At 38.0% G+C, this 24,014-nt stretch overlaps 1 protein-coding gene across 4 annotated transcripts in view; it reads left to right on the top strand.

Moving 5' to 3' along the window:
• The window catches only part of TTLL7 (tubulin tyrosine ligase like 7), a 139,863-nt gene that overhangs the window by 45,574 nt on the left and 70,275 nt on the right, over positions 1 to 24,014 (top strand). For all 4 annotated transcript variants that reach the window (XM_053920382.2, XM_053920383.2, XM_053920384.2 and 1 more), the window contains 8 exons: positions 810 to 995; positions 1,195 to 1,326; positions 3,978 to 4,099; positions 4,930 to 4,997; positions 9,634 to 9,792; positions 13,831 to 14,047; positions 16,477 to 16,641; positions 18,788 to 18,946. In XM_053920382.2, the coding sequence (XP_053776357.1) occupies positions 971 to 995; positions 1,195 to 1,326; positions 3,978 to 4,099; positions 4,930 to 4,997; positions 9,634 to 9,792; positions 13,831 to 14,047; positions 16,477 to 16,641; positions 18,788 to 18,946 (1,047 nt within the window). In that variant the 5' untranslated portion in view covers positions 810 to 970. The remainder of the gene's footprint in view (positions 1 to 809; positions 996 to 1,194; positions 1,327 to 3,977; positions 4,100 to 4,929; positions 4,998 to 9,633; positions 9,793 to 13,830; positions 14,048 to 16,476; positions 16,642 to 18,787; positions 18,947 to 24,014) is intronic.

Here is a 24,014-nt window from a genome sequence, read left to right as displayed (position 1 = left end):
AAGGCATAAGTACCTATGTGCATATATGCACAATGAATATCTAAGTGAAGTGTAATCTAAGACCGGTTGGGGTGTAGCCAAATTACATGAATTCATTCATTAAAAAATGGTTATTTCATTCCTTCGTGCGCCCAAAGGAGATCACCATCATAACGACTCCCCCTGTTTTCTGCCCCACACTTGGTCTCATCTTTAAAGGCATAATTCAAATGTGGTTTTATTTTAGGAAGTCTACCAGCCCCCCTTCCCCATCACACACACACCATGGCCACGAGTCACTTTTCCCCGCAGTCTGTCAGCACGCGGCCTCTCCCTGACACTTCTTCCACTGTTTCGTTTTCAAAGACCTTAAGGTCACGGCATCAGACGGAAGTTGTTCCGGGCCCCACTGGCTTTCACATCAGACAGATACTAATTTTAATCTCTGTTTTGTCACTTACTTTCTTTGTAAAGATTTCTCCTTTCTGTGCTCATTTACTTATCTCTAAGACTGGGATACAAGCTTCTATCTCATAGTTTCTGAAAGGTTAAGTGGTGTCAGAGGCCTAAGTAAGTGTTCAGTAAACGGTAGTGAGTGTTGTTATTGTATGTAAATGTGATACGTGACTTAAACAAAACCTCCTCCTTTAAACTGAACTTTTTAGGACAGGGAACCATCACTTGGCATTTAGCATAAGGTTTAATAAATTAATATTTGTCAAGTGATTACATTAACTCTCATTTTTTACTTGATGTTTAAAAAGAATATTGGCAGATAAATAGTTCATAAAAGCTCTTTTCTATGTGACTTTGTTTTAAAATCCCTACAGATATCTTCTTTTCCCATAACTTTGCTGCCCTGAAATCTGAGTGTCCCACCAAGATAACATGATAGGCACTGGCAGTGGTTTGGCGCCATATCCTACTTAGACTCCAGATCTCCTGAGAGCCTGGTACAGACACACGCTGCTTGCCGATCGCACAAGCAATAATGCCATCTCTGCCTCAAGAAAGAGGTAAGCAGACTGACTTAATCACCTTGCAAAATATAAATACAGAGCGCCACTGCTATTATTTTTAAGAGTGAAAACTTAATTGGGAACTCTTAAGAACTAGAACTTAAAATTTTACATTTTGAGGGAGGGCATTTGTGTTCGCTGGTATGGGATTTTTGTTATTTCAATGATATTTTGTTGGTTTACATTTCTTTTAAAGTTATTCAGGGACCCTCTCCCCTGGATCTGAGTACAGAATTGTCTTACGAAAGCACTATGAAAAGGAAAGCCAGAAAGAAGAAAAAGAAGGGAATAATCACAGCAAATGTGGCCGGGACAAAGTTTGAAATTGGTAGGTCTCCTCGGAATCATGAGATTTCCATACTTGTTGGCAAAACTAATTTGATGTTGAAAATGTAGAAATTCAGAGAGATAATCATCTTTTATGAATATATTTTTAAATTCCCTCTATAAAATTTGTATGATATTTAAAATGTCAATAATCAAATAAAAATGAGTATAAACTAAAAACTCTAGTAATTACTGTGATTTTGATTGAACTTAATGTTAAAATCAAGTATAAAATAATATGAGCATTAAACAGATTAAAATGTTAACTATAAAATGAACAGTATAAAAATTTAGATTTTTATTAAACAAAGATACCTGACTTAAAGAATAGAGTAAAAACAAATTTCTTTCTTCAAAAAAAATTTTTTTTGAAGATGCTGTTGCTACTTATTAATGAAATTCTAATTTTCATGTGTCACTAGTATCTGCAGTGTAGAGAACAGATAAGAGGAAGTTATTACTTGAAATTAAGATATTTTGCCCAGCATTGCAAAACTCATTATCAATACCAAGTATTCAAATAATATTCCTCTTTTCTTAATTATTTTACATTAAAAGAGTTGAGGGAAATCATATGAAACCCAAGGATGTTAATTTTTTTACCCTTATTCATCTTTGAGAATCTCATTTTTATTTACAGTAATTCACTGAAGCTCATCAACAATCAATGGAATACTTCAGTGGAATTGAGGTTCTCCAATACTCTATTCCAGCTATTTTCAACCTTTTTCATCTCATGGCCTGCATAAACTAATTACTAAAATTTTGTGGCACACCAAAAATATATTACAGTTTTTGGTTGATCTGACAAAAAAATAGGTATAATTTTGATTCATTTGCACGGGACAGCTATTGTTGTGTTGGCTGTTGTCATTTTTTTAAACGTGACAATCTAAGGGAAAAGATGCCAGTGCACCTGACTAAATAGTAAGGTTTTGCATGTTTTAACAATTCTTGCAGCACACCCGTGTGCCGTGGCACATTGGTTGAAAATTGTTGGTCTATTCCTACAAGTGTTCCTCAGAGGAAAAGACTCTGAGCAGGTTGGTGTGAGGGGTGGGATGTGAAAGGTTCAGAGTTTATTTCAGCCTATTTTCCAGAGTGAAAAAACAAGAGTGAGGTGTCTATTGAGAAAGTGACTGATGGGTGGTGCTAACATCCTTTCACTTTTAGAGTTCTTGTGGGGTTCACAGGAAGCCTTGATTGAAAGGAGAGTGTTGAAGTGTAGTTCTGTCTCAGTTTCCTAGGAAGTAAGTGTGCAGAGGGCCGAAGTTGCATTAGTGTTCTTCATGTTGATTCTGGTTCCATTTCTCTCCTCAAGGTCTTGCCAGGTATTTCTGAGGGGCCCAGACAGTGTGTCTCATGCACTCCGGAACAGGTTTGCTCCCGAGCTGCTGTTCTGGCCTCATCTTTGCTTTCGGCCAGTGAGTCAGTTAAAGGAGTCTCCCAGACTGTGGTGCCCCAGCCCTCCCTATGAACTCTAGGGGCACAGCAGCCCCTGAGCCCTCAGGACGCCAGAGCTGCTTGGTGGTTTGTGGCAGAGGACCAGCCCTTTTCCCAACCCTCGGACATTCTCACGTGGGCCTTCAGAACAACCCAAGTTGCACCGAGCCTCTCATGGGTCACAGCATTGTCAGCCCAGCACTCCCTTCCCAACCTCATCCACCTCCCATCGCTGTCCTTCTTTACAGCTGTGTCCTAGGCACTGTTGCACGAAAAGTTCTTTTTTCCCTTGGCCAAGAAACAAACATGAGTTCCCAGGGCTTGAGTCCAACAGGTGTTCGCTCACCAGTTTCATACTTGAGCCAACTAATTCAGACAATTGGTCGCTTTTTATCATTTCTCCTCACATATTGGATACCAGTAAAACATTTAAAAATAAAACACTGGAGCATGCTGCGTAGTTAGAATTTTGTTGGAACCCCAAATTTATCCTAAGTATTTTGCTTATCTTTATTGTAGATTAGATTGAACTTGAAATGTATTGGAAGAAAAATATCAATATGTCAATTATGATAGCTAAATTAGAGAAGAGCCTATAGTTTGTACTAAAAAGCAAGCTTTCCTCTGAGTATAAATTCTTTTCAGTAATATTAGAGAATTTGGGACGATAAGAGAGCCAGTTTTCCAATATGTGCAGTGAGTCCTGCTTTGTTATTCTGTACTCTCAGTCAACGTGCCGATTTGATTTTAACTGTGAAAAATAATTTGACCTAGGGAGGTAGAAAGTATGGCTTCGGTCTAATGATGTAATGATCAGGGGCTATTTTCCCTTTGCACCCAGGCCAGGGTCACGCAAAAGCCACAAAAGTACATTTTCCTGGTGGAGGTGTCGTCTCAGCTGCGCATGTGTTTTCCTTGTGCCGTGAATAATCACTGACCTCTGTCACAGTGTTGTGTGCCTGTTAAATCTTAGGGACAGAAGCTAAGGATTTTGGGTGCAACCTAAAAACCATTCTCAGTTACTTTTGAGTATAATTTGGCCTTAGATAAATTGCTGTAACTCAAAATAAGCTTATGCTGTAACTAATGGATATTTTTCCAATGAAACATTTTGAGCTAAAATTTCTATATGTACATCAGAAATGTTTTCCCATTGAATATATTGCTGAGGTATTTTATTTTTGGTTTAACTTAATCATTTACTTGCAGTTCGTTTAGTAATAGATGAAATGGGATTTATGAAAACTCCAGATGAGGATGAAACAAGTAACCTTATATGGTGCGATTCTGCAGTTCAGCAGGAGAAGATCGCAGAGCTGCAAAACTACCAGGTGGGGAATTAATCATGACCAATTATTGGCCATTAGGAAAGTTGAGTGAATTCCCTTATACTTTTCCTTAGATAGGGTTCTTAATATGTTGACATTTTAAATTTCAGTCCTAATTTACCCGAATAGCCTGTTTTGTTGCTGTCCAGTTGTACTGACTCAATATGAAGCCTGCATCCTTTCAGATGTAAATTTAGCATCTTTCCTTCTTTAAGTTAAGAATTGATAGAAGTAAGCTTTTCCGGGACCGGTGTTTTGCATTATGCTTACAGATGAGTGATGTGGAATAGATTGCACAGAGAGACCATGATGTGGAAATGCCTTGTAATGTCAGCTACATATCTGGCTTCATTCTTTTATGTTTAGGATGTGATCCAAACTTAAATTTAAGAAGTCAAATGCATGGAATTTTAGACAATTGACATTTGTATAGTTCTTCATCTGTTATTTTGGATGGTAATACAGATTCTACTATAGGGAACAAATAACTTAATTTTTACCAGTTTTAATGCAATGCTTATCTGTATGAATATAGTAAATCTAGAATGCCAAAAATAATTTCAACAATGAATCACCAGTTATTCAACACAGAAAGTTATAATTTTAATGTCTATATGAGCACTCTTTTCTGATTTCTTTAAAATTGTGCAATTTTATTCTCTGATTACTATAGATTCTTTGATTCATTATAGGTCATTTAGTTTAAATATATTACATTAATAGTTGTCTGTTTCTTAAGACATGAAAACTTAAAGGTTGGTGGTAACAGTATTATAATATAAATGAATGTATTAAGTCAGTGAGAATATTAATGCTTACTTTTTATTTTCCAGAGGATCAACCACTTCCCAGGAATGGGGGAGATCTGTAGGAAGGATTTCTTAGCAAGAAATATGACCAAGTAATCTTCATTTTCTTGTAATAGAATAGCTCTGTTAGAAATTTACATTTTGAATATTATGGTGCTTTCACAAAGTCACATTGATTTGAAATGACATTTTGATGGAAGAGAGAGAATTTTAGTGCTAGGAAGGTCTTAAAAGTTCTCTGATTCTATTCCTGCACTTTGCAAAGGCGGTAGCTGGAGGTCAGAGAAACATCGTGCACGAGGGCAAACAAATAGTGAACAGCAGAGATGGATCAGGATCTCAGTTTCCACAATCTCAGGGTTCCGTTTACTTTGTATTCCATATGTACTCACTCACTTTCAGCTAAACCTCGCAGGAACTAATTTGTTGCATTATTGCCACGTGTGCATATATGTGTTCACACACTGGTTACTGAGTGTCCAGTGTGTGCTGGGCACTGTAGTGGGCGTGCGTGTGCACACCTATACCTTCACCTAGACCACATATAGACGGGGTCAGGCAAAAGCAGGTTTACTGTTGTGAGTAGGCCAAACAGTTTATTCTCGGACTATTATTTGTCAATTATTGTATTGTTTTTCATACAAACAACTGTAGGCCTACTTTTGCCCACCCTGTATATGCCCACCCAAGGATACACATGCATATATATTTATTTCTGAGACCACTATTTAGAGTAACAATCCGCTGTCATGGGAAAAACTGTTCACAGGTACTCAGGACTGAATGAACTGTAGAATTTTTATGCAGTTTGTATTTCTGTTGATTAGATATTTTTTAGTTTTAAGAAAGTTGAGTGATAAATTGAGAAAATTTTAAAAAGAGATCAGTTTTATAGAGAAAGGTTAGTAAAATTGTGTGTGCAATTACAGAAGTATCTGCATGTATCCATGTAAAAGTTTATACATCCATTTACTCAACAGATATTTTTGAATGTCTATTTTAGCCTCTAGAGACTATTAGCTTTGGAGTAAACAAGATAAATAAGGTGTAGTGTCTGCCTAGCACTCAACAGATAATTTTGCATGTTTATTTTATGCCCCAACTCTGAAGTCAACATGATAAACAAGGCCTACTCCCTGCCTAGAGCTCACATTCTAGTAAGGGAGGAAGGCTGACACATACAATACAGTTTGGTGGTGCCTCCTGAGAGGTAGAGCCCGTGTATGGTGGTGACAGAGATAGTGGGAGAGCAGGGGAGGCTCCCTGAGAAGTTAAGTCTGAGACAGGCATTGAAAAGTGTATAGGATTTCTCCCTTTGAGAGGAAGGCACGGAGACTGACAGCAAAGCCAGCAGCAGGAGGGACTTACGCGACATGATATGTTTGGGGAACTTTATGCAGTTTCTGTGGTTATATAGGAAGTAAGGAGAGTCAGCCTGAGATGATGCTGGATAATGCAAAGGCAGGCTCTGCATGCTGTGTTATTATTTTTTATTTAACCACATATTCTTTAATCTCTTTAATTACTCAACAGACATTTCTGTTTATCCTGGGAGAAATAAGGAGTTATTTAATAGGTTTAAGCAGAGAAATATTTGGCCAAAATGTCAGCAGTACCAGAAACTTTGCAAACCACTTTTGACACATTCCATCATTCACAACACCTTCTCATACACTGCACAAATCTTTTTTTTTCATTTCAGTTCCCATCTTACAGGAAAAAAAGAATACTAAATGAACTTTTTGGCCAACCCAGTGGGAAGGATATAGGCTTTATAGGACTTGAAAACTGCTATGATGTGAGAATAAAGGGGGGAAAGAGAAAAGTTTCCGAGATGACTCCTAGGTATTTGGCCTAGGATATTGTGTAGGCATTATGATTTATTAACATAGGAATTGCAGGAAGCATGTATTTAAGAGGAAAAGGAATTACCGCTGTAGAATTTTGAGTATGTATTTTATTTAAGTCATTTATTTTCACTTTATACATATTTATTAAATACAAGGGGGGACCCCCCAAAACTGGAATCATCCTCTGGAGGGCAGGCCTTTTGTAGTACAGGTGTCCCCTGCTAGGTTAGTGTTCTAGGAACCCATCTGTATCAGTGTACCAGCTGGTGGTGTTGTGAGAGGCTGCGTTTAGTGTCAGTGAATTTTTTGTAATACTCTTTCAGCGCGTTTGCCCATTTCATGATGGGTGATTTACCAGCACACCTGGCCATGCTGCTCTGATTGTTCAGCAGTTTTTGACCAAAAATGGCGTGGCACTGGTGCCCTATGCTCCCTGTTTACCTGATCTCACCCTGAGTGACTTTTTTATTTTGTTTTCCCTGGATGAAAAAAGTACTCAGAGGGAAATGTTTTGCCGATGTGGAAGAGGTGAAACACAAACAGCAGAAGCACTAAAATATGTCAGAATTGACAAGTTGAAAAACTGTTTTGAGCAGTGGAAAAACTGTCTAGATAGGTGTATTGCATCAAATGGAGAGTACTTTGAAGGTGACTAAAGTTTATACACATAAGACTAAATACACAATATTTTATAAATAAATATTTTGGCCCTGTGCTAGGCTCTGGGTATAAAAGCAGACTTATGGCCTTTACAACTTTGGATTGCAACTTTGTGGTAAGTGTTACAAAGTTCTAAATCAGTATGTAGTGAAGGACTACTAACTAAAGGAGGCACTGGAAAGTTTTTCTGAAGTGATACAGAAGATGAAGTATAAATGATGAGTACAGGTTTACTGGTGAAGATGGCAGGTAGCAGCCTCTGGGCAGGAAGAACAGCCTGGGCCAAGGTCATGTGGTAGGAGAAAGCATGAATAGTCAAGCTACTGAAATAAAGCCAAGTATAGTTGGAACACAGAAATTTTGATGGTGGGAGAGAGATTAGCTGAAGAGTGATTATGGTCTTTATTCTAAAATGCCAAAGGAGAGGAGGGGGTGATGAAGTTAGCAATGGGACTGGATTTGCTATTTGAAAGGATCATTCCAGCTTCTTTGTAGAGAACAGAAGTCTGTGTGGTCGGGAGAGGAAAGGGGTTTCATGTAAACCCCTTAGACTCGTTAGTAGACTACTGCAAAAGGGCAGTTTCTCATTCTGTAGACCCTTGGAGTTCTCCTTAAGAAAAAAATAACCTTCTAAAAAACTAACCTGGCAATATAAAAATAGTTTTATAAGACGTGTTTAATATAATTTAGTAAATCCATGACAGAGCAATGAGCAGAAGTTATCCCAGATTCCCAAATTCCTAAGCAAGACCAAATGTTTCTTTTGAATTTGCACATTTTTACATCAAGTGATTTGTGTTAGATTACCTAAATGTAATAAAGTATTTCTCTTGAATATATGTATGCTTTAATTTTTTCCAAATATATTTGAAAGAATGTTATTCATAAATACTATCTGGTCATTTCAAATTATATTGTTCTGATTAAAGCTTTAGCTTGATCTAATTTTTTATTTCATTGTTAAAAATATAATAAGTATATTGAAAGGTTCTAGAAATAGCAGCAAAGGCATTAGCATCATTCTTGTGCTTCCTTTGGCTGTGTTTCACACCAGTCAATGTCAGCCTATGTTAAACCGAGATGATTTAGCTTGTTGATTTATTCTGGGTTTGACACATGGAATTAGTAATTGTATCCCTTCTTATAATGAGAACACAACTTTTTTTACATGGTTCATTTGAAGGAACGCTTGGAATATGGTAACTGTATGAACCTCCAGTTGTGGAGGCCAAGTCCCTTATGTATTCCAACTCCTAGTCTTAGAATTGAGGCCTGTCCTCTCTGCCCACTGTGTGCTATGGTTCCATTTTTGGTTTTTTGGAAATTTTAATTAGGGACAATCTCTGCTCATCTATGAAAGATTTGCAAACATTTATAAAATGTAAAACCTTTTTTGAAACAATCAGATTTTCTTTAATAGGTATTTTGAAATGTTTTTCCTAATTCATTTTTATTGGGAATCAATATATACAAAATAGTTAACATTTGGAATTCACAAAAGTAAATATTTTAAACAGAGTATTGTCTTTAAATTATGTGTCAAACAGGCAGCCCGATTTGTGGCAAATACAAGAATATTAGGACATATGTTGGAGCCATAAAACCACATGTATAAGCACATATAGTTCATATAAACAAAACCTCTACTGACTCAAGGCTTCACAGTTTTCTAAGAAAAGGAGTTAAACTCCAGAAAACACTGGAGTAAGAGGCAATCAGAACTCTGCCCAGGGATGAAGCAGAGACTAAATCGTCTTTAAAGAAGCAGTATAAATGGCACCTGGCCATGGGCCATTTCCTCCTGCCCATCTCCATTCTTGAGGCCGAGTTCGTGACACTTTCCACATTTTGCCTTATGTGCCTTTATTACATCTATCACATTGTATTTAATTAATAACCTGTATGTAAAATCCTTAAAGAAGATACCATATTAACTTAATATCCCCAGTGCCCAGCACATAGTATATACTCAAATATGTTTGATCTACTAATATATAAATTATTACGTAGGACAGGGAGCTGTGTCTGTTTTTTTACTGATACATCCCCAGTGTCTAGAATAGCGCCTAGCACATAGTAGGTGCATTATAGACATTTGCTGAATGAACCAAAAAATGAATAGAGGGACTTAAATCCTTGTAGTAAATGTCAGTATCACAGAAAGAAAATTTAGACAAGTTTGAATAGAAATTATTGTAATAGTAGCTCTAATTTACAGAATGATCAAGTCACGGCCTCTGGATTATACCTTTGTGCCTCGAACATGGATCTTCCCTGCCGAATATACTCAATTCCAGAACTATATGAAAGAATTGAAGAAAAAAAGAAAGCAGAAAACTTTTATAGTAAAACCAGCGAATGGTGCAATGGGTCATGGGTAGGTATTATTCACCTGCAATATATTTTTAAAAAATGGGGGTTGGGGAGAATAACTGTGAGCATTCACTCATGGTTGGGAACTAATATGAAAAATATAATAAATAGGTTTCTAACTATTGCTTTTTTGGAACTGAATATTTAATGAGTCCTTTTACCCTGCCCTACAGGCTTTGGTAATTCAATTTAAAAATTAAATCAGTAGGTTGTAAGACTTTACTAGGAAACAACAAAATAGAGGGGAAAAAGATGTTTTACATTTTTTTAAATATAAAATTTGCATTCATAATAATTTTAGAGTAATCCTGGAGAATAAAATTCAGTGGATACCATTGAGCTAAATTGCCTTGGAGAAAGAAATGGAAAAGGAGTTATTTTACATGTATCTTTGCTTTATAAATAAGTTTTTATCTTTATGTAGCCATGGTAATTGGATTATAAATGAGAACACATCAAGCTGAAATACCAAGAACTAGACATGTTAGCTGAGAATAGATTACAGAATAATATATTCCTGTTTCCTTTTGCTTATGTTAGTTTTCTGCAATGTACTTTTTAAAAAAATGTGGCTGAGTCTACTTTTAATAAAAACATGTCACTTTAGTCTTTTGTTTAAAATGTGGGGGAAAAGGTACTGGAAATGTAGCTGCCAGGTAAATTGTTGTTCAACAAATTTCCCTTTAACTTTCGATTATAATTTAATCAGACATTGTTTTTAACTGTGGTTTAAAAATTAAAAAAATTAAACATGTAGTATTAATGGGAATTTATTTTAGTTGTTTAATGTAAAGTTGGTGTTGTATACTAGTGTCAAAGGAAAATTTTGGGTGGTGTAATTGAAATTCACATCTCAATTTTAATGTTAAAAATTAATATTAAAAATTACATTTATATGTAAATTTTATGTATTCACACTGACACGTAAAACGTTATGTGTAAGTATTAATCTGATTTGACAACAGTATTAAAAACTTGCTGAAAAAACATGCTGCTTTTACCGGGCTGCCAGGGTTTAGCTCATGTATTGGAGTGAATCAGTAAAGGACACACACCTCTGTCGTCTGTGGAATGTGTCCATTGTCTTGCTGATCTTTTGTTTGGTTGTCTTCTCCATTATTGGAAGTAGGGTATTGAAGACTCCAACTGTTATTGTTGGGCTGTCTCCTTTCAATTCGATCAGTTTTTGCTTCACATGTTTTGAAGCTCTGTTGTTAGGTGTGTATATGTTTGTAATTATTGTATCTTATTGGTGTGTTGACTTTATATACTGTTTGTCTTCTGTCATAATTTTTATCTTAAAGTCTGTTTTGTTTGATACTGGTGTAGCCACTTCAGGTCTCTCTTGGTTACTCTTTGCATGAAGTATCTTTTCCCTTTGTTCACTTTCACCCTATTCGAGACTTTGAATCCAAAGTGAATCTCTTGGAGACAGCATAGTTGGACCATGGTTTTTAATACATTCTGCCAAATCTTGTTTTTTAATAGGAGAGTTAATCCATTTGTACTTAAGTAATTATTGATGAGGAAAGATTTATTTCTGCCATTTTGCTATTTGTGTTCTGTATATTTTGTATATATAGGTTTTATTCCTCAATACCTCTGATTCTACCTTCTTATGTATTAAATAATTTTCTAGTGTACCAATTTTATTTCCCATTTTCTATTATGTATTTTTTGATTTTTTTCAATGGTTTCCCTAGGATTATAATTAACATCTCACTTTGTTTGTGGCAGTCTTGTTTGGATTAATGTCAATTTAGTTTCAGTAGTTAAAAAAAACTGCTCCTATGTATCTTTGCCTCCTTTTATTGTCACAAATTACATCATGCACATTGTGTGCCCATGAACATAGATTTACCATTATTGTTTTACACAGTTGTGTTTTAAATAACACAAGAAGAATGAGGCGTTACAAACCTAACCTACACTAAATAGTGCCTTTTATATTTACCACACGTCACCTTTAGGGGTGATCTGTGTTTGATTTGAGTTACTGTCTAGTGTCCTTTTGTTTCAACCTGAAGGATTGTCCCTAACGTTTCCTGTAGGCCAGGTGTAGTAGCAACAAACTCAGCTTTTGTGTATCTGGGAATGTCTTAATTTCTTCTTTAATTTTAAATAGTTTTGCCAGATACAGAATTCTTGTTTAACAGTTCCTTTTTCTTTTTTTGTTAGCTCTTTGAATATGCTATTTTACTGTCTTTAGCCTATATTGTTTCTGCCATCATATCCGCTGTTTATCTTATTGAGGATCCCTTGGACATGATAAATAGCTTCAATCTTGCTACTTTCAAGGCTCTTTGCTTTGCCTTTTGATAGTTTGATTATATGTCTCAGTGTGGATCTCTTTCAGTTTATCCTATTTGGAGTTCATTGAGCTTCTTGGATGCGTAGGCTATTGTGTTTTTATGAATTGGGAAGTCTTCGGCCATTAATGCTTCAAATATTCTTTCTGCCCGTTTCTCCCTCTCTTGTCTTTCTGAGACTCCATTATGTGTTTGTTAGTATTCTTGATGGAATTCCACAGAACTCTTAAACTCTGTTCATTTTTCTTTTTCTTTCTTTCTGTCCCTCATACTAGTTAATCTTGATCAACCATCTTCAAGTTTTGTTTCTTTTTCTGCCTTCTTAGATCTTTTTGGCCCCCTAATGAATTTTTTGTTTTGTTGTCATACTTTTCAACTTCAGAATTTGTTTGGATTCTCTCTCCCACCCTCTAAAAAATAATTTCTATTTCTACTGATATTCTCAATTTGGTGATATAACTTTCTCATGATTTCCTTTAGCTTTGAACAAATTTAAAAGAGTTGGTTTAAATAGTTGATTGTCCAGTAAAACCATTGTCTGGGTTTCCTTATGAACCGTTTCTATTAATTGATAATTTTTGTGTTTAGGGGTCATACTTTTCTTTTTTCTTTGCATGAATCATTTTTTTTTTGGTTGAAAACAGGACATTTTGAATATTATAATGTAGCAAATCTGGAAATCAGCTTCTCTCCCCTCTGTAGGATATTTTTGTCGCTGTTCATGATTATAGTTGTTTATTTGTTTAGTAGCCTTTCTAAAATAATTTTGTAAAGTTTGTATTCTTTGTTGTATGTGGCCCCTGAAGTTCCTGTTCTGTCAGGTCGGTGGTCAGCTACTAATTGGATAGAGATTTTCTTAAACACTTTGAACCTACCCCTCGAAATAAATTGCCCAACCTTTTCAGACGGGCTGTGTGCGTGTTAGTGTTGGAGCACGCCTTCTGTACTCAACTAGGCAATGTAGCCTCCACTTCCTGCTGTGGAGAGCCGATGGTTAGCCAGAGGTAAGAGCTTCGGCCTTCCAGGTCTTTCTGAGCATGCAGCTAGCCTTAGGCGTGCACATGGCCTTGTAGATTCCTAGAAATACGCCAGAGCTTTTCAAAGCCCTATTCCCCAAAGACTCTCATTCTTCAAACTTTTCTCCCAACTTTTTAGTTGATCTGTTGTTTTCCCCAATAGCCGTTTTGTTGTCCTAGAGAGCAGGGACCAATACATTTGTCTTTTAGGTATTCTCTGTAATTGCCTCCCCAAGTAGCTGCCTCAGCCCTGAGAGACTTCCCAGTCAGGCACAGTAAAAGCAAGTCCTTAGAGGTCCTCCAGAAGAGCCACCACACAGGTCTAAAAAAAAGACAAACATAAGAATAAGGTCTAGTCAGCTTCCTCTAGAACCGGAATCTGTACTGGAAACATGGTTCGTTGTTCGAGGCTACCGCTGAACTGGGGGGCTGGGGGTGGGGTGTTACCAGAGTAAGTTAAAACGTCAGAAAGCTGTTTTATGCAGATTCAGCTGCTTTTTGTTGTTGTTGTTACAATCTTTTATAACCTTTTAGTTTCCAGGATTCCAGAAAAGTCAATTCTGAAAATTTGTTGTTTTTAGTAGTCACTGCTTTTGTGGAGGGACAGAATTTGGAGCTACCTACTCCGCCATTTTCCTCTTGAGTATTATCTGTTAACTTTGTGAACATCTTGACTCCATATCACATTGTTCTTCTGATTTTTTTCTTTAAACTTAGGATTTCTTTGATAAGAAATGGTGACAAACTGCCATCTCAGGATCATCTGATTGTTCAAGAATACATTGACAAGCCTTTCCTAATGGAAGGTTACAAGTTTGATTTGCGAATTTATATTCTGGTAACATCATGTGATCCACTAAAAATATTTCTGTACCACGACGGACTTGTGCGCATGGGAACAGAGAAGTACATCCCACCTAATGAGTCCAATTTGGTAAGTCTCAGCAGACAGAATGTGTGATTTTACTCAGATGTTCAACATGTACTTCATTTTTTAAAGATTTTATTTATTTACCATTAGAGACAGGGAAGGGAAGGAGAAAGAGAGGGAGAGAAACATCAGTGTGTGGTTGCCTCTCATGTGCCCCCCACTGGGCACTTGGCCTGCAACCCAGGCATGTGCCCTGACTGGGAATCGAACCAGTGACCCTTCGGTACACAGCCCACACTCAATCCACTGAGCTACACCAGCCAGTGCAACATGTACTTTTTAAAGCACCCATTCCATTGTGTCTAAAGGTTCTATGAACGGAAGTGCCTCCTCTCAAGTGTTTAGAGTCCGGAGCAGTGACTTGCGACAGGTGTGCTGCAAGAGCTTTTAAGACACACAGTGCCTGACTGTTTAGTCAGTGGCCCTGACCTCTTTTCTTTTAAATTATTAAATAGAAAACATGACAACAGCCAAAACAGCAGTAGCCTTCTGGTGTGAATGAATCAAAATTATACCTATTTTTTTGACAGATTGTAAAAAGTGTATTTTTTGGCGTGCTGCAGAATTTTAGTAATTAGTTTATGTGTGCCATGAGATGAAAAAGGTTGAAATTGCTGGTGTAGAGGAATTGTATACAAAAACAGGAGTAATTCTAATTTATAGACAGCTTTGTGAAAATTAGAATAAAAAAGTGTCTGCTTCCGTGAGGCTAATCAGGAAAAGTCACCTCCTCCGTACAGCGAGCATACGGATGGATTTCAGAGCATGTATGTGTATGCGGTGGCCTGGGTAGAAATGATTTGTATAGAAATGTAAATAAAAATAAAGTGCTGTGGGGCTGAGTATAACGTGGATGGATAGCTTGTGTTCACCTCCTCCTGGAGGCGGCGGCACCAGAGCAGTGCTTGTGCCTTTGTGTAAAAGGTACTGTTTAAACATACAGAATGTGGGAGAAAGTACATGAAACAAAGCAAAAGTTATCTGAGAGTAGAGTTTTTTATTTTTGTTGGAACAAAAGAGAAGATTGTTAATTTACATTGACAAAATGTAAAGTAGAGACATCAATTTTCTGTTTCATTGTGGTTTTTAAGTCTATTAAAGGGAGCTTTTATAGATACTTTTCCAATAAGATTCCCTTCGTGCAACCGTAAGGTAGTGATGGAAGTCATAACTCATTTATAGCCTATGGGGGTCAAACTCATTTATTATCATACTTTATCATAAAGTTGTAAACTGTAATTTATACTTTATGAAAGATAATCTGTAATTTATTTTCTGTATTTGTTGACTTATTATTAATTAAAGTAAAAGTTTAGTAACTTCTGACCCTGTTTTTAGATCTACTAATTATAGCAGATGTTACAAATACCCTAATTATTGTCTTCCCTTTTGTCAAAGGCGTGGTTATTATTTTCCTTCAATATTATACACATAATTAACTCTATTAAGAGTTAATATTTTCAGAATTAACTGATGACTGATCATAAATGGGTACATGGATTGAGGAGTCCTGCATATTTGCTTCAAAGAGTTTAAGACTGTAGACCCAAATAACGGCAGTAAAAAAATTTGATGGGAATATACTTGGTCATTAACAAGCCAGAAGAATAATCATGCGCATGAAGCACACAATCGCTGTGACGTGACATTGCTCTCTAAAGTAATCTCTAGGAGTAGGGCCGTGAGGGTGGGGTTTACAGACTTGAACGCTTATGCAAGATCGATAAGGAGCCACTGTGGGTGTATTAATGGACAGTTTTGAGAAGTTTTAAATTTTGGATTCTTTTTCTAATTGGAAGCAGCATCAGCACACAGAGGGTAGGAAGAGACTGAGACATGAGGCACGATAAATGTAGCGATAACCACTAGGGGTCTGCGCCGCGTTGTGTGGTGCGCAGGGTGTCTGCGGACGCTGCGTGCACTCTGTCTCCTGCGGGTTAAGGGGGCTTCCCCGCAGTGGGGGAGGGCACTGGCTGTGTTTGGGAGTCCGACTTCTTGGTTTATGCCGCTTGCTGGAGCTTTCATTTGTTATTTTTCTTTGAAAAGACATGGAGTGTTCTCTCAAAATTTCTTTTCCAAATTTGGGTGAAAACTCTAAGTGACCAAAAATACTCAAAACAAAACCAAAAAATGAACAAAACCAAAAAAGCATTTTTCTTGCTTAGCAATCTGTAGTTTCACATTTTTATTTAATTACTTTATATATTATTATTATAATATTTTTATGTCAGGTATAGATGACTACATTCACAGTCTTTTTAAGGGAAATGTGCCATTCCATTTAATGTGGAAATTATCTAAGTAATCGTGGAATTGTCAATCTGTATATTTTAAATGTTAAAATCATCTTTCATCTGTGGATGCTTTCTTCTCTGCGACGTCTCGTGTTCTAGAGCCTCACGGGCCATAACTTCGGTTCTTCCTCGTTGCAGACCCAGTTGTACATGCACCTGACCAACTACTCCGTGAACAAGCACAACGAGCATTTCGAAAGGGACGAAACCGAAAACAAAGGCAGCAAACGCTCCATCAAATGGTTCACAGAATTCCTGCAAGCAAACCAATATGATGTGGCGAAGTTTTGGAGTGACATTTCAGTAAGAGTTTACCATTCCACAATTATAACTGTCTTTCCTCAGATTATCATAACATCACTAAGCATTTTAAATAAAGAGCAGATTACCTTAGATTGGGCAGATAAGGTGTATTTTCATGAAGGAGACAGAATTTGTGATGGACACAGACAGAAAAGTAGGATTTTTACTGCTAGGGACGGGAAAGAGGGAATTCTAGCTGGAGGCGAAAGCACAAGTAAGCGGGGCATGGTAATGTGAGGGGAGTGGTGAGTGGTCCAGGCTGCATGTTTGGTATTTGTGGGAGATGCACGGGGACCTATGGCTGAAAAGATACGTAGAGGCCAAATTTTAGATCTGAAAATCAAAGCTCAACTTCCAGTTTTTAAAGGAGGAGAATAATAAGGCCGAACACTATGAGTTCAAAAGATAAGTCTGAAAAAGTGTATAGGATGGCTTAGAGTGAAGAGCAAGAGTAGGTAGAAGAGGCACTTGGGAGTAGTTTAAGGGAAAAGAATGGTTTAAATTGAACACAGGGAAGTAAAGATTGGGATTAATTGAGTTCAGAATGGGGGAGGTGTTCAGAGGTTCTTCTACAGTTTTAAGAAGTAATTACAGGGCAGGTGGGTGTGGCATTATCTGAAATAGAGCGGGAGGGGATTTATTTTTGAGAAGATGTGGAGCTTAGTTTTGCAAATTGGGGAAAGTTTTATTCATTCATTCATTCATTCATTCGTTCAGTAAACATTAGTTGAACCCATAATATAAGCCTGTCTCTGGCTAATAATTTGAAGATTTATAACATACTCAAAAGGCTTAGAGTTTGACAGGAACAACCACACGGAAGTTGTTACTGAAATGCAGTGCAGCAGGCACAACAGCAGAGGCGTGTGTTGGGTTCTGTGGGATGCAAAGGAGGGCCACTTGCAGTAGCTTTGGGTGGGACTTCCTGGAGGCATTGACTTACGAACTAAGTTTTGAAAAGTCCACGAGGCTAGGATGATGAGTTTTACTTTCGATGTGTTGACCTTGAAGTGCTGTCTCAGGTAGAGAGATCCAGCAGTCAGTCAGAAGTGTACGTTTGCGGTGCAATTCGTATTTACAGCAATGGCAGTAGATGGAACCCCGAATGATAAAGAGAAGAAAGGGAAAGCTGTGAGAAGATGCCCTTGGCGAAACAGACCCTTTACTAACCCCCGCAGAAGTAGGAAAATCGTCTTCAAAGTTAGAAGACTGTGTCTGTTGAAAACACAATATGATTAGGGCTGTGTAATTTGATTTGGCTTTCCTTTGGAAACAAATAATATATAATTTAAATAAAGCTACCATGGAAAATGGACATGAAAGTTCAGAGGTAGTTGAACTTGGTCTTTTGAAAAAATCAGAGAGAAAAGTCAGCATCAATATATTTATCTTTTTGTTGATTATTTTGTTGGTCGATGTGTTTTACTTCTTATTTTTTCATAGAATGTAAACAGACTGTAAGTCCAGAGTTCTTAGCTATCAGACAAGAAAAAAGAACGGAGTGGTCTCTGCACGGAAGCCAATAGGGCCAGGGTGTCAAACGCATTTCGCTGGGGCCACATCAGTTCATGCCCGGCAGTGCTGTCACCTCACACAGACTTCGTGAGCTGTGAAACCGTCACTGCACAAAGAAACCCAGCTCTCCTAGATTCTGTCCTAGCTCTTTCCAACCTTTGGCTAAGTGGAGGTTCTATAACGTTGCTTGTGAAATGGTTTACTTATTGGCTCACAAACGTTTTTGAGCCCCTACTGAATGCTAGGCACTATTGGAGGCCCTGGGAACGGGGTTGTAATAACACAGACAAGGATGCTGCTCCAACAAAACAAGAAAAAGATAGTGGTTCTATGCTGTGTAGTCATGTGGTAAGGGGTGACGGGTGGCAATTTTTGACTCCAGGGTCAGGGAAGGGAATAGCAAGGATTCAGACAAGGGAATATTGGCGGGAGAGTGTTCCAGGATGAGGGTACCATTACTACAAAGAGCCCAGAGAAGACAAGCATGGCTGGAGCTTGCAGGGAAGGGGAAGAGCAGTGGCGGGGGCTCGAGGCCACAGGGCTAGTCTGTAAGTCCAGGCCTTATCGCCACTTGTGTAAATGAGAAAGAAGTAAAGCGTTTTCACCTTTTAAAAACAATCTGTACTTGCAGGAGCTGGTTGTCAAGACGCTAATTGTGGCAGAACCTCATGTCCTGCATGCGTATCGGATGTGCCGGCCCGGTCAGCCTCCAGGAAGTGAGAGTGTCTGCTTCGAGGTCCTGGGCTTTGACATTTTGTTGGACAGAAAACTAAAGCCATGGCTTCTGGAGGTAGGACATTTTTTTTTTTTTTTTTTTAAGAAGAAAGAGACGTTACCACTGTTGGCGTGTGTATTAAAACAAATGTTTTTTAAATGTGTATTTGGCGCAGTTGCCTCATTAACTGAGCAGAAAGAGGCCTGAATGCAGTATGTGGGAGGAAGAGAATGGGAATTCATGGGATGGAACAGATCTAAGAAAGGATCAATGTATGTTTGATATTACTTTCCCCAAATTAGTATTGAATTTCTAGGCCAGGAATTTTGAATTTATGTGTGGGTCTGCTTTTACTGATTTTTAATCTGCTTTCTCCAGTATTTTCTCAGCCTCACGGCTTCTGCCACAGCATGACTTGTGGGTGTTGTCTTTCCTCTCTCCGTACGGGTGCCTGGTCTTCAGACTCTCCAGGGGAGAAGCTCCACTGGGCTCATTCATCAGCATTTACTCCCTGGCACCCCAGTGGCATGGCGTCTCCCCTGTGGCCATGTTATGTGCCTGGGGCCCCCCTCGTGTCCCCTGCCTGTCCACTGTGTGCCTTTGGGTTTGCTGCCAGTCCCCAGTATGGGCAGAGTCGTCGTCATTTTCCTCTTACTGATAAAAGGTCACTTAACACATGGAACATATAGAATAATGTAAAGGAAAACATAAGAATGATCTCTTTTTAAGATTTTGGTACCTTTTCCTCCATTCTTATTTATATTCAGAATGTATCCAGAAGACACCTTAGAAGTCATGTGGTCCAGTAGTACCCACTTAGCAGTACCCTGATCTGGGGTTGTAGAGTTCACACCATGAAATACCGTGTTCAGGAAACCTTATCAGGGAAGTAGCACGTATCTAAACACTTAGTATTTACTAGAGTAGTTATATTTTTGAGGAACATATTGCTATAGAAGATATAATCAACAATTACCTTTCATTTTAAGTTGATTATCTCTTATTTTTGTTAATGATTTAGAAGTTGACAGTTACATCTTTAACATCAAGTTCTGCAACAGCAAATTGAATGAGTAATAGGTGAGATCAAAACATTAAAAATCTACTTTTAGGAAAGAACACTTTCAGTGTGGGGGTCAGTGGTTTTGTGTGGGTTTGTAATCTACTCTGAGGGAATAACGTGTGTATTTCCAGTCCAGTACAGTTCTGTCAGGTGTTCAAATTTTCCTCCTGCTGGGATCCTGGAGATAAGACAAATATGAGGCATTTTGCTTACCCTTTAGCGTCCTCCCTCGAGTGGCAAAGCACTTGGCTGCATGTGGGGCCCTCCCTGCACTAAGGCCTGACAGTCATCCTTAGGTTTATTACGTGGTTTGCAGTCATCCTTTCCTGTTCTCCGCAGTATTTTTTCCTACCCCCGCTGCTTGTCTTGTATGTTTGGTGGGGTGGGGAGGAAGCGAAGGCGCATGCGTGAGGTGGAACTGAAAGGATAGCAGGGAGTAATGACTTTATAGATATTTAGTTACCTGTTTTTAAAAGCAGCGGCCTAACTGGAGCTTTAGCTTGGTAAATCAGAATTGACTGAATGGTTGACCTCTGTTTTTGTTTTAAAGGCTCAAAATACCATTGTTTGCATTAATGTTTATTTATACTTTATTCCCTCCTTCATCATTTCCAGATCTCTAAGAACCATTAAAAAATTCCACAATAACCAGCGGCCAAATAGCATTGTTTGCATATTTTCATTTTCTATTCATTTTTCTTCATTTCTGGATCAATCAGAACCATTAAAAATATACAATAGCTAAAAACTGTGGATAATGAACATTTATTATGTTATAACAGTGAAAAGAATTTTATGTAGATTTTGCTGCTTTGTTGTTTTCTCCCAGCTGCTATTGCAGTGGTTCTAAGTAGTTAAAAACCTTTTGGCGCCATCCAGTGGCGTGAGGAAGAAGGTGCTTCTGAGAATGTGATAACTTCATTCGCTGGAATAATTGCCAGTTATGATTTGTAGTGGTAAATTGGAGAAATTTTCAAGCATAGAAAACATTTTTAGGGATAAATATGGAAATTAGGTGGAGTATGAATATACATCTAATTCTTTGTGTCCTTTTTTTTTTTTTTAGCAATTTCAGTGTTTTAAAAATTAATCCTCACCCGAGGATGACATGTTTACTGATTTTTAGAGAGGGCGGCAGGGGGAGAGAGAGACAGAGAGATCGATTTGCTGTATTTATTGATTGCTTCTTGTATGTGCCCTGACCAGAGATCAAACTTGCAACCTTGGCATATACGATGCCGCCCTAACCAACTGAACTACCCGGCCAGAGCTGTAAATATTTTGAAAATAAATAATTAAAAGTTGGCCTTGTAAAATTATGAACACTTTATTAAAAACACTTTTAAAAAATCCTCACCCGAAGATATGTTTTTTATTGATTTAGAGAGAAGGGGTGGGGGTAGGTGGCGGGGGGGGGGGGGGCGGGGGGGGGGACGGGGAGAGAGATTGCTTCCCATACGTGCACCGACTAGGAATTGAACCCGCATCTTTTTGGTGTATGAGACAACACTCAAGCCAACTGAACCACCCAGCCAGGGCTAAAGTATCCTTGAATTAATTTTAATAAGTGATTGTGCCAGGTGGTGGAAATACAAGAAGAATAAGACAAAACATGTGTCCTGGTGTTTTGGGGACTCGGATTTTGTGTTTTGTAGTAATAGCTGTAGGTATAGGCATGGAACAGGGTACCAACACAAATGATACAGTGACTAATTTCTCTTTGTACGTGTGTATATTTAAGAGTTAATACAATCTTTACGGAGGCGGCAACAACTGAGCATGGTGTTTGAGGCTTTGGAAAGTGGGATAGGGGCTCGGGGCCTGGAGAAGTGGGGGTGGGGTGGGGGGAAGTTATTGAGCGGAAGGAACAGCACTAATTTAGGAGCACAGACTCCATTGGGAATACTCCTTTATGTGCGTTGAAATGATCGCGCTTATTTTGATAATACAGCAATAATTTGAAGTTAATAAATAATATTTATTAATTTGCTTTCTAACAATTTTCATTTTCGCATGTATTCACAAGCTGCTGAGCTTTAAGACTGTAACATCTGCCAGGGTTTGTCTGTTTTAGAAGTGGGGTAGGCAACGTGAATTAAAGAAGCAATCAACGTTACAGAGCGAAACATTGGCTGTATGGAACCTTAATTTTCAGAGTTTCTTCTGTCAGCCATTTGCGGTTCTTTTATTTTTTTCTACCTCTCTCATAAAACTTTAAGAAAATCCAAAATTTTAATTGACAAGAGTTTTTCTACCTTCTCACATATTAGTATAATTGGGTATATTTCTTCATAGACCAATTTCTTTTATGTGATAGTAGGGGGAGGATTTGCAATAGGTAAGACAGGGTCTGAGATTGTGTGGTACCAAATGTCATTAGCACCCTGGGCGAGGGATATGCCTGCCAGAATTCCAGACTGCAGCTTTGGAATGGAACCCCTAGGGAACTCTGTACAGATCCATAACATTTCAGTGAGCCACTTAATCATCAGTTCCTAAATGTCTGGTTTATTGTATAATCCTGCTACACGTAATAGCAGAACTACCATTAATTGTATTGCAAATTCCAGAAATTTGCATCACTATGGAATGGTTGAAACTTTTTTTCGTTTAAAATACATTACCCTTTCTCTGCACTTGTAAGAGGTAATACTTAGAGCTTTGAAATAGCACATTAATAAACTCCCTTTCTCAAATTTACCTGGAATAAATGGATGTTATTGCAGTTATCAAGCTACTCCCTTCCCCGAAGAGCAGAGCACACAGACAGGAATATGTTAATCACTTTCTAAATCAGAACTCGGCAAAGGAATAATTCAGTGTGGCATATCTCTATAAAAATACAGTTTGGTATATCTCTATAAAAAGACTATCTTGCACCCATCAAAATGATGGCATGAAAGATTTTCATGGTACATTGTTAAGAGAGAAACTTGGATTGTAAAATTAGTAGAGATAACATAGACACGTATGAGAAGATAAAATGAATATTTTAAGTATGTATGCATAGCAAATATCTGGAATACCATTTATTAGATGATTAACAATACACAAGGTAGTCAGATTACAGGTGGTCTTTTTGTTGTTTGTGTAACTTCTATTTAGTACTAATTTTTCGGCAGTGATCCTGGGCCACGTTCCTAATTAGGGGCACTTGTGCTCCTGAACGATTTCTTAAGTACAATGTAGTATTTCTTTCAGCTGCCAGTTGTAAATTGCATGCCCTTGGTCATCTTGTCTCTCGTGATGGATTTGTATAAGAGTACCCTCTCCTATGACCAGTAGCGTCTATGTTTTTAGATAGCCTGTGAGTTATCTGCTGGCCATGGCACTGAGCTGCTGAACTCAGCAGTGTTCTGACCAACTGACTTGAGTAAGGAATTTCCTTAAACACTTGCTATTCCAGTTACATTTTCATAACAACAATAAGAAAACTCAACAACAACAAAGACAAAAACAAAACTCCAGCTCTTGAAGTGGTAGTATATTGTCTAAAGGATTTCCTGGTACATAGAGTTACTTTTTATTTTTTGTCTTGATGAAATCCTGGCAATGATATCGGAAATGATTTAGAGCAACCGCGAATGGCTCATTTATCCCCAGGAGTCCTTATACAGCTAGAAAAAGCTCATAGAGTTTAGTCTGCAGCTGCCCTTGCTGGTATCTCCTGAGTAATATATATAGTCAACGCCTTTGGAAATGAAAATTGATGAGTCTTGTTTGGTCCAGGTAAAAGAAGCAAGCTTTGTTTTCTTTAGGCGGCAACAGATGAATTTATCCGGAAGGCTGAGGCAGTGAAGAGAGGGCACTGATAGTTTCCGTGTGCCAAATGCATGCATGCATATGATTATTGCTGTATTAGTAACATGTGTGTTATTTTTGTTATATTATTATTATTATATAGGATGAGTCACTTTTACTTCTTTAAACTTAAAACTCAGAGGGCATGGGTGAATGGGTTGGAGAGAGTGGAGAGGTGGGAGAGGGCAGATTTGCTAACTGAAGATCTGGAGCCCAGACAGCAGGGGAAGGGGCTGCGATGACAGTCAGTTCCTTGCAGCGGCCTGATGTAGGGTGATG

This window comes from Desmodus rotundus, chromosome 3 (genome assembly GCF_022682495.2).
Source record: "Desmodus rotundus isolate HL8 chromosome 3, HLdesRot8A.1, whole genome shotgun sequence".
Classification (NCBI taxonomy): domain Eukaryota; kingdom Metazoa; phylum Chordata; class Mammalia; order Chiroptera; family Phyllostomidae; genus Desmodus; species Desmodus rotundus.
Note: the sequence above shows the minus strand (reverse complement) of the source record. Positions and strands in the feature narration are given on the sequence as shown.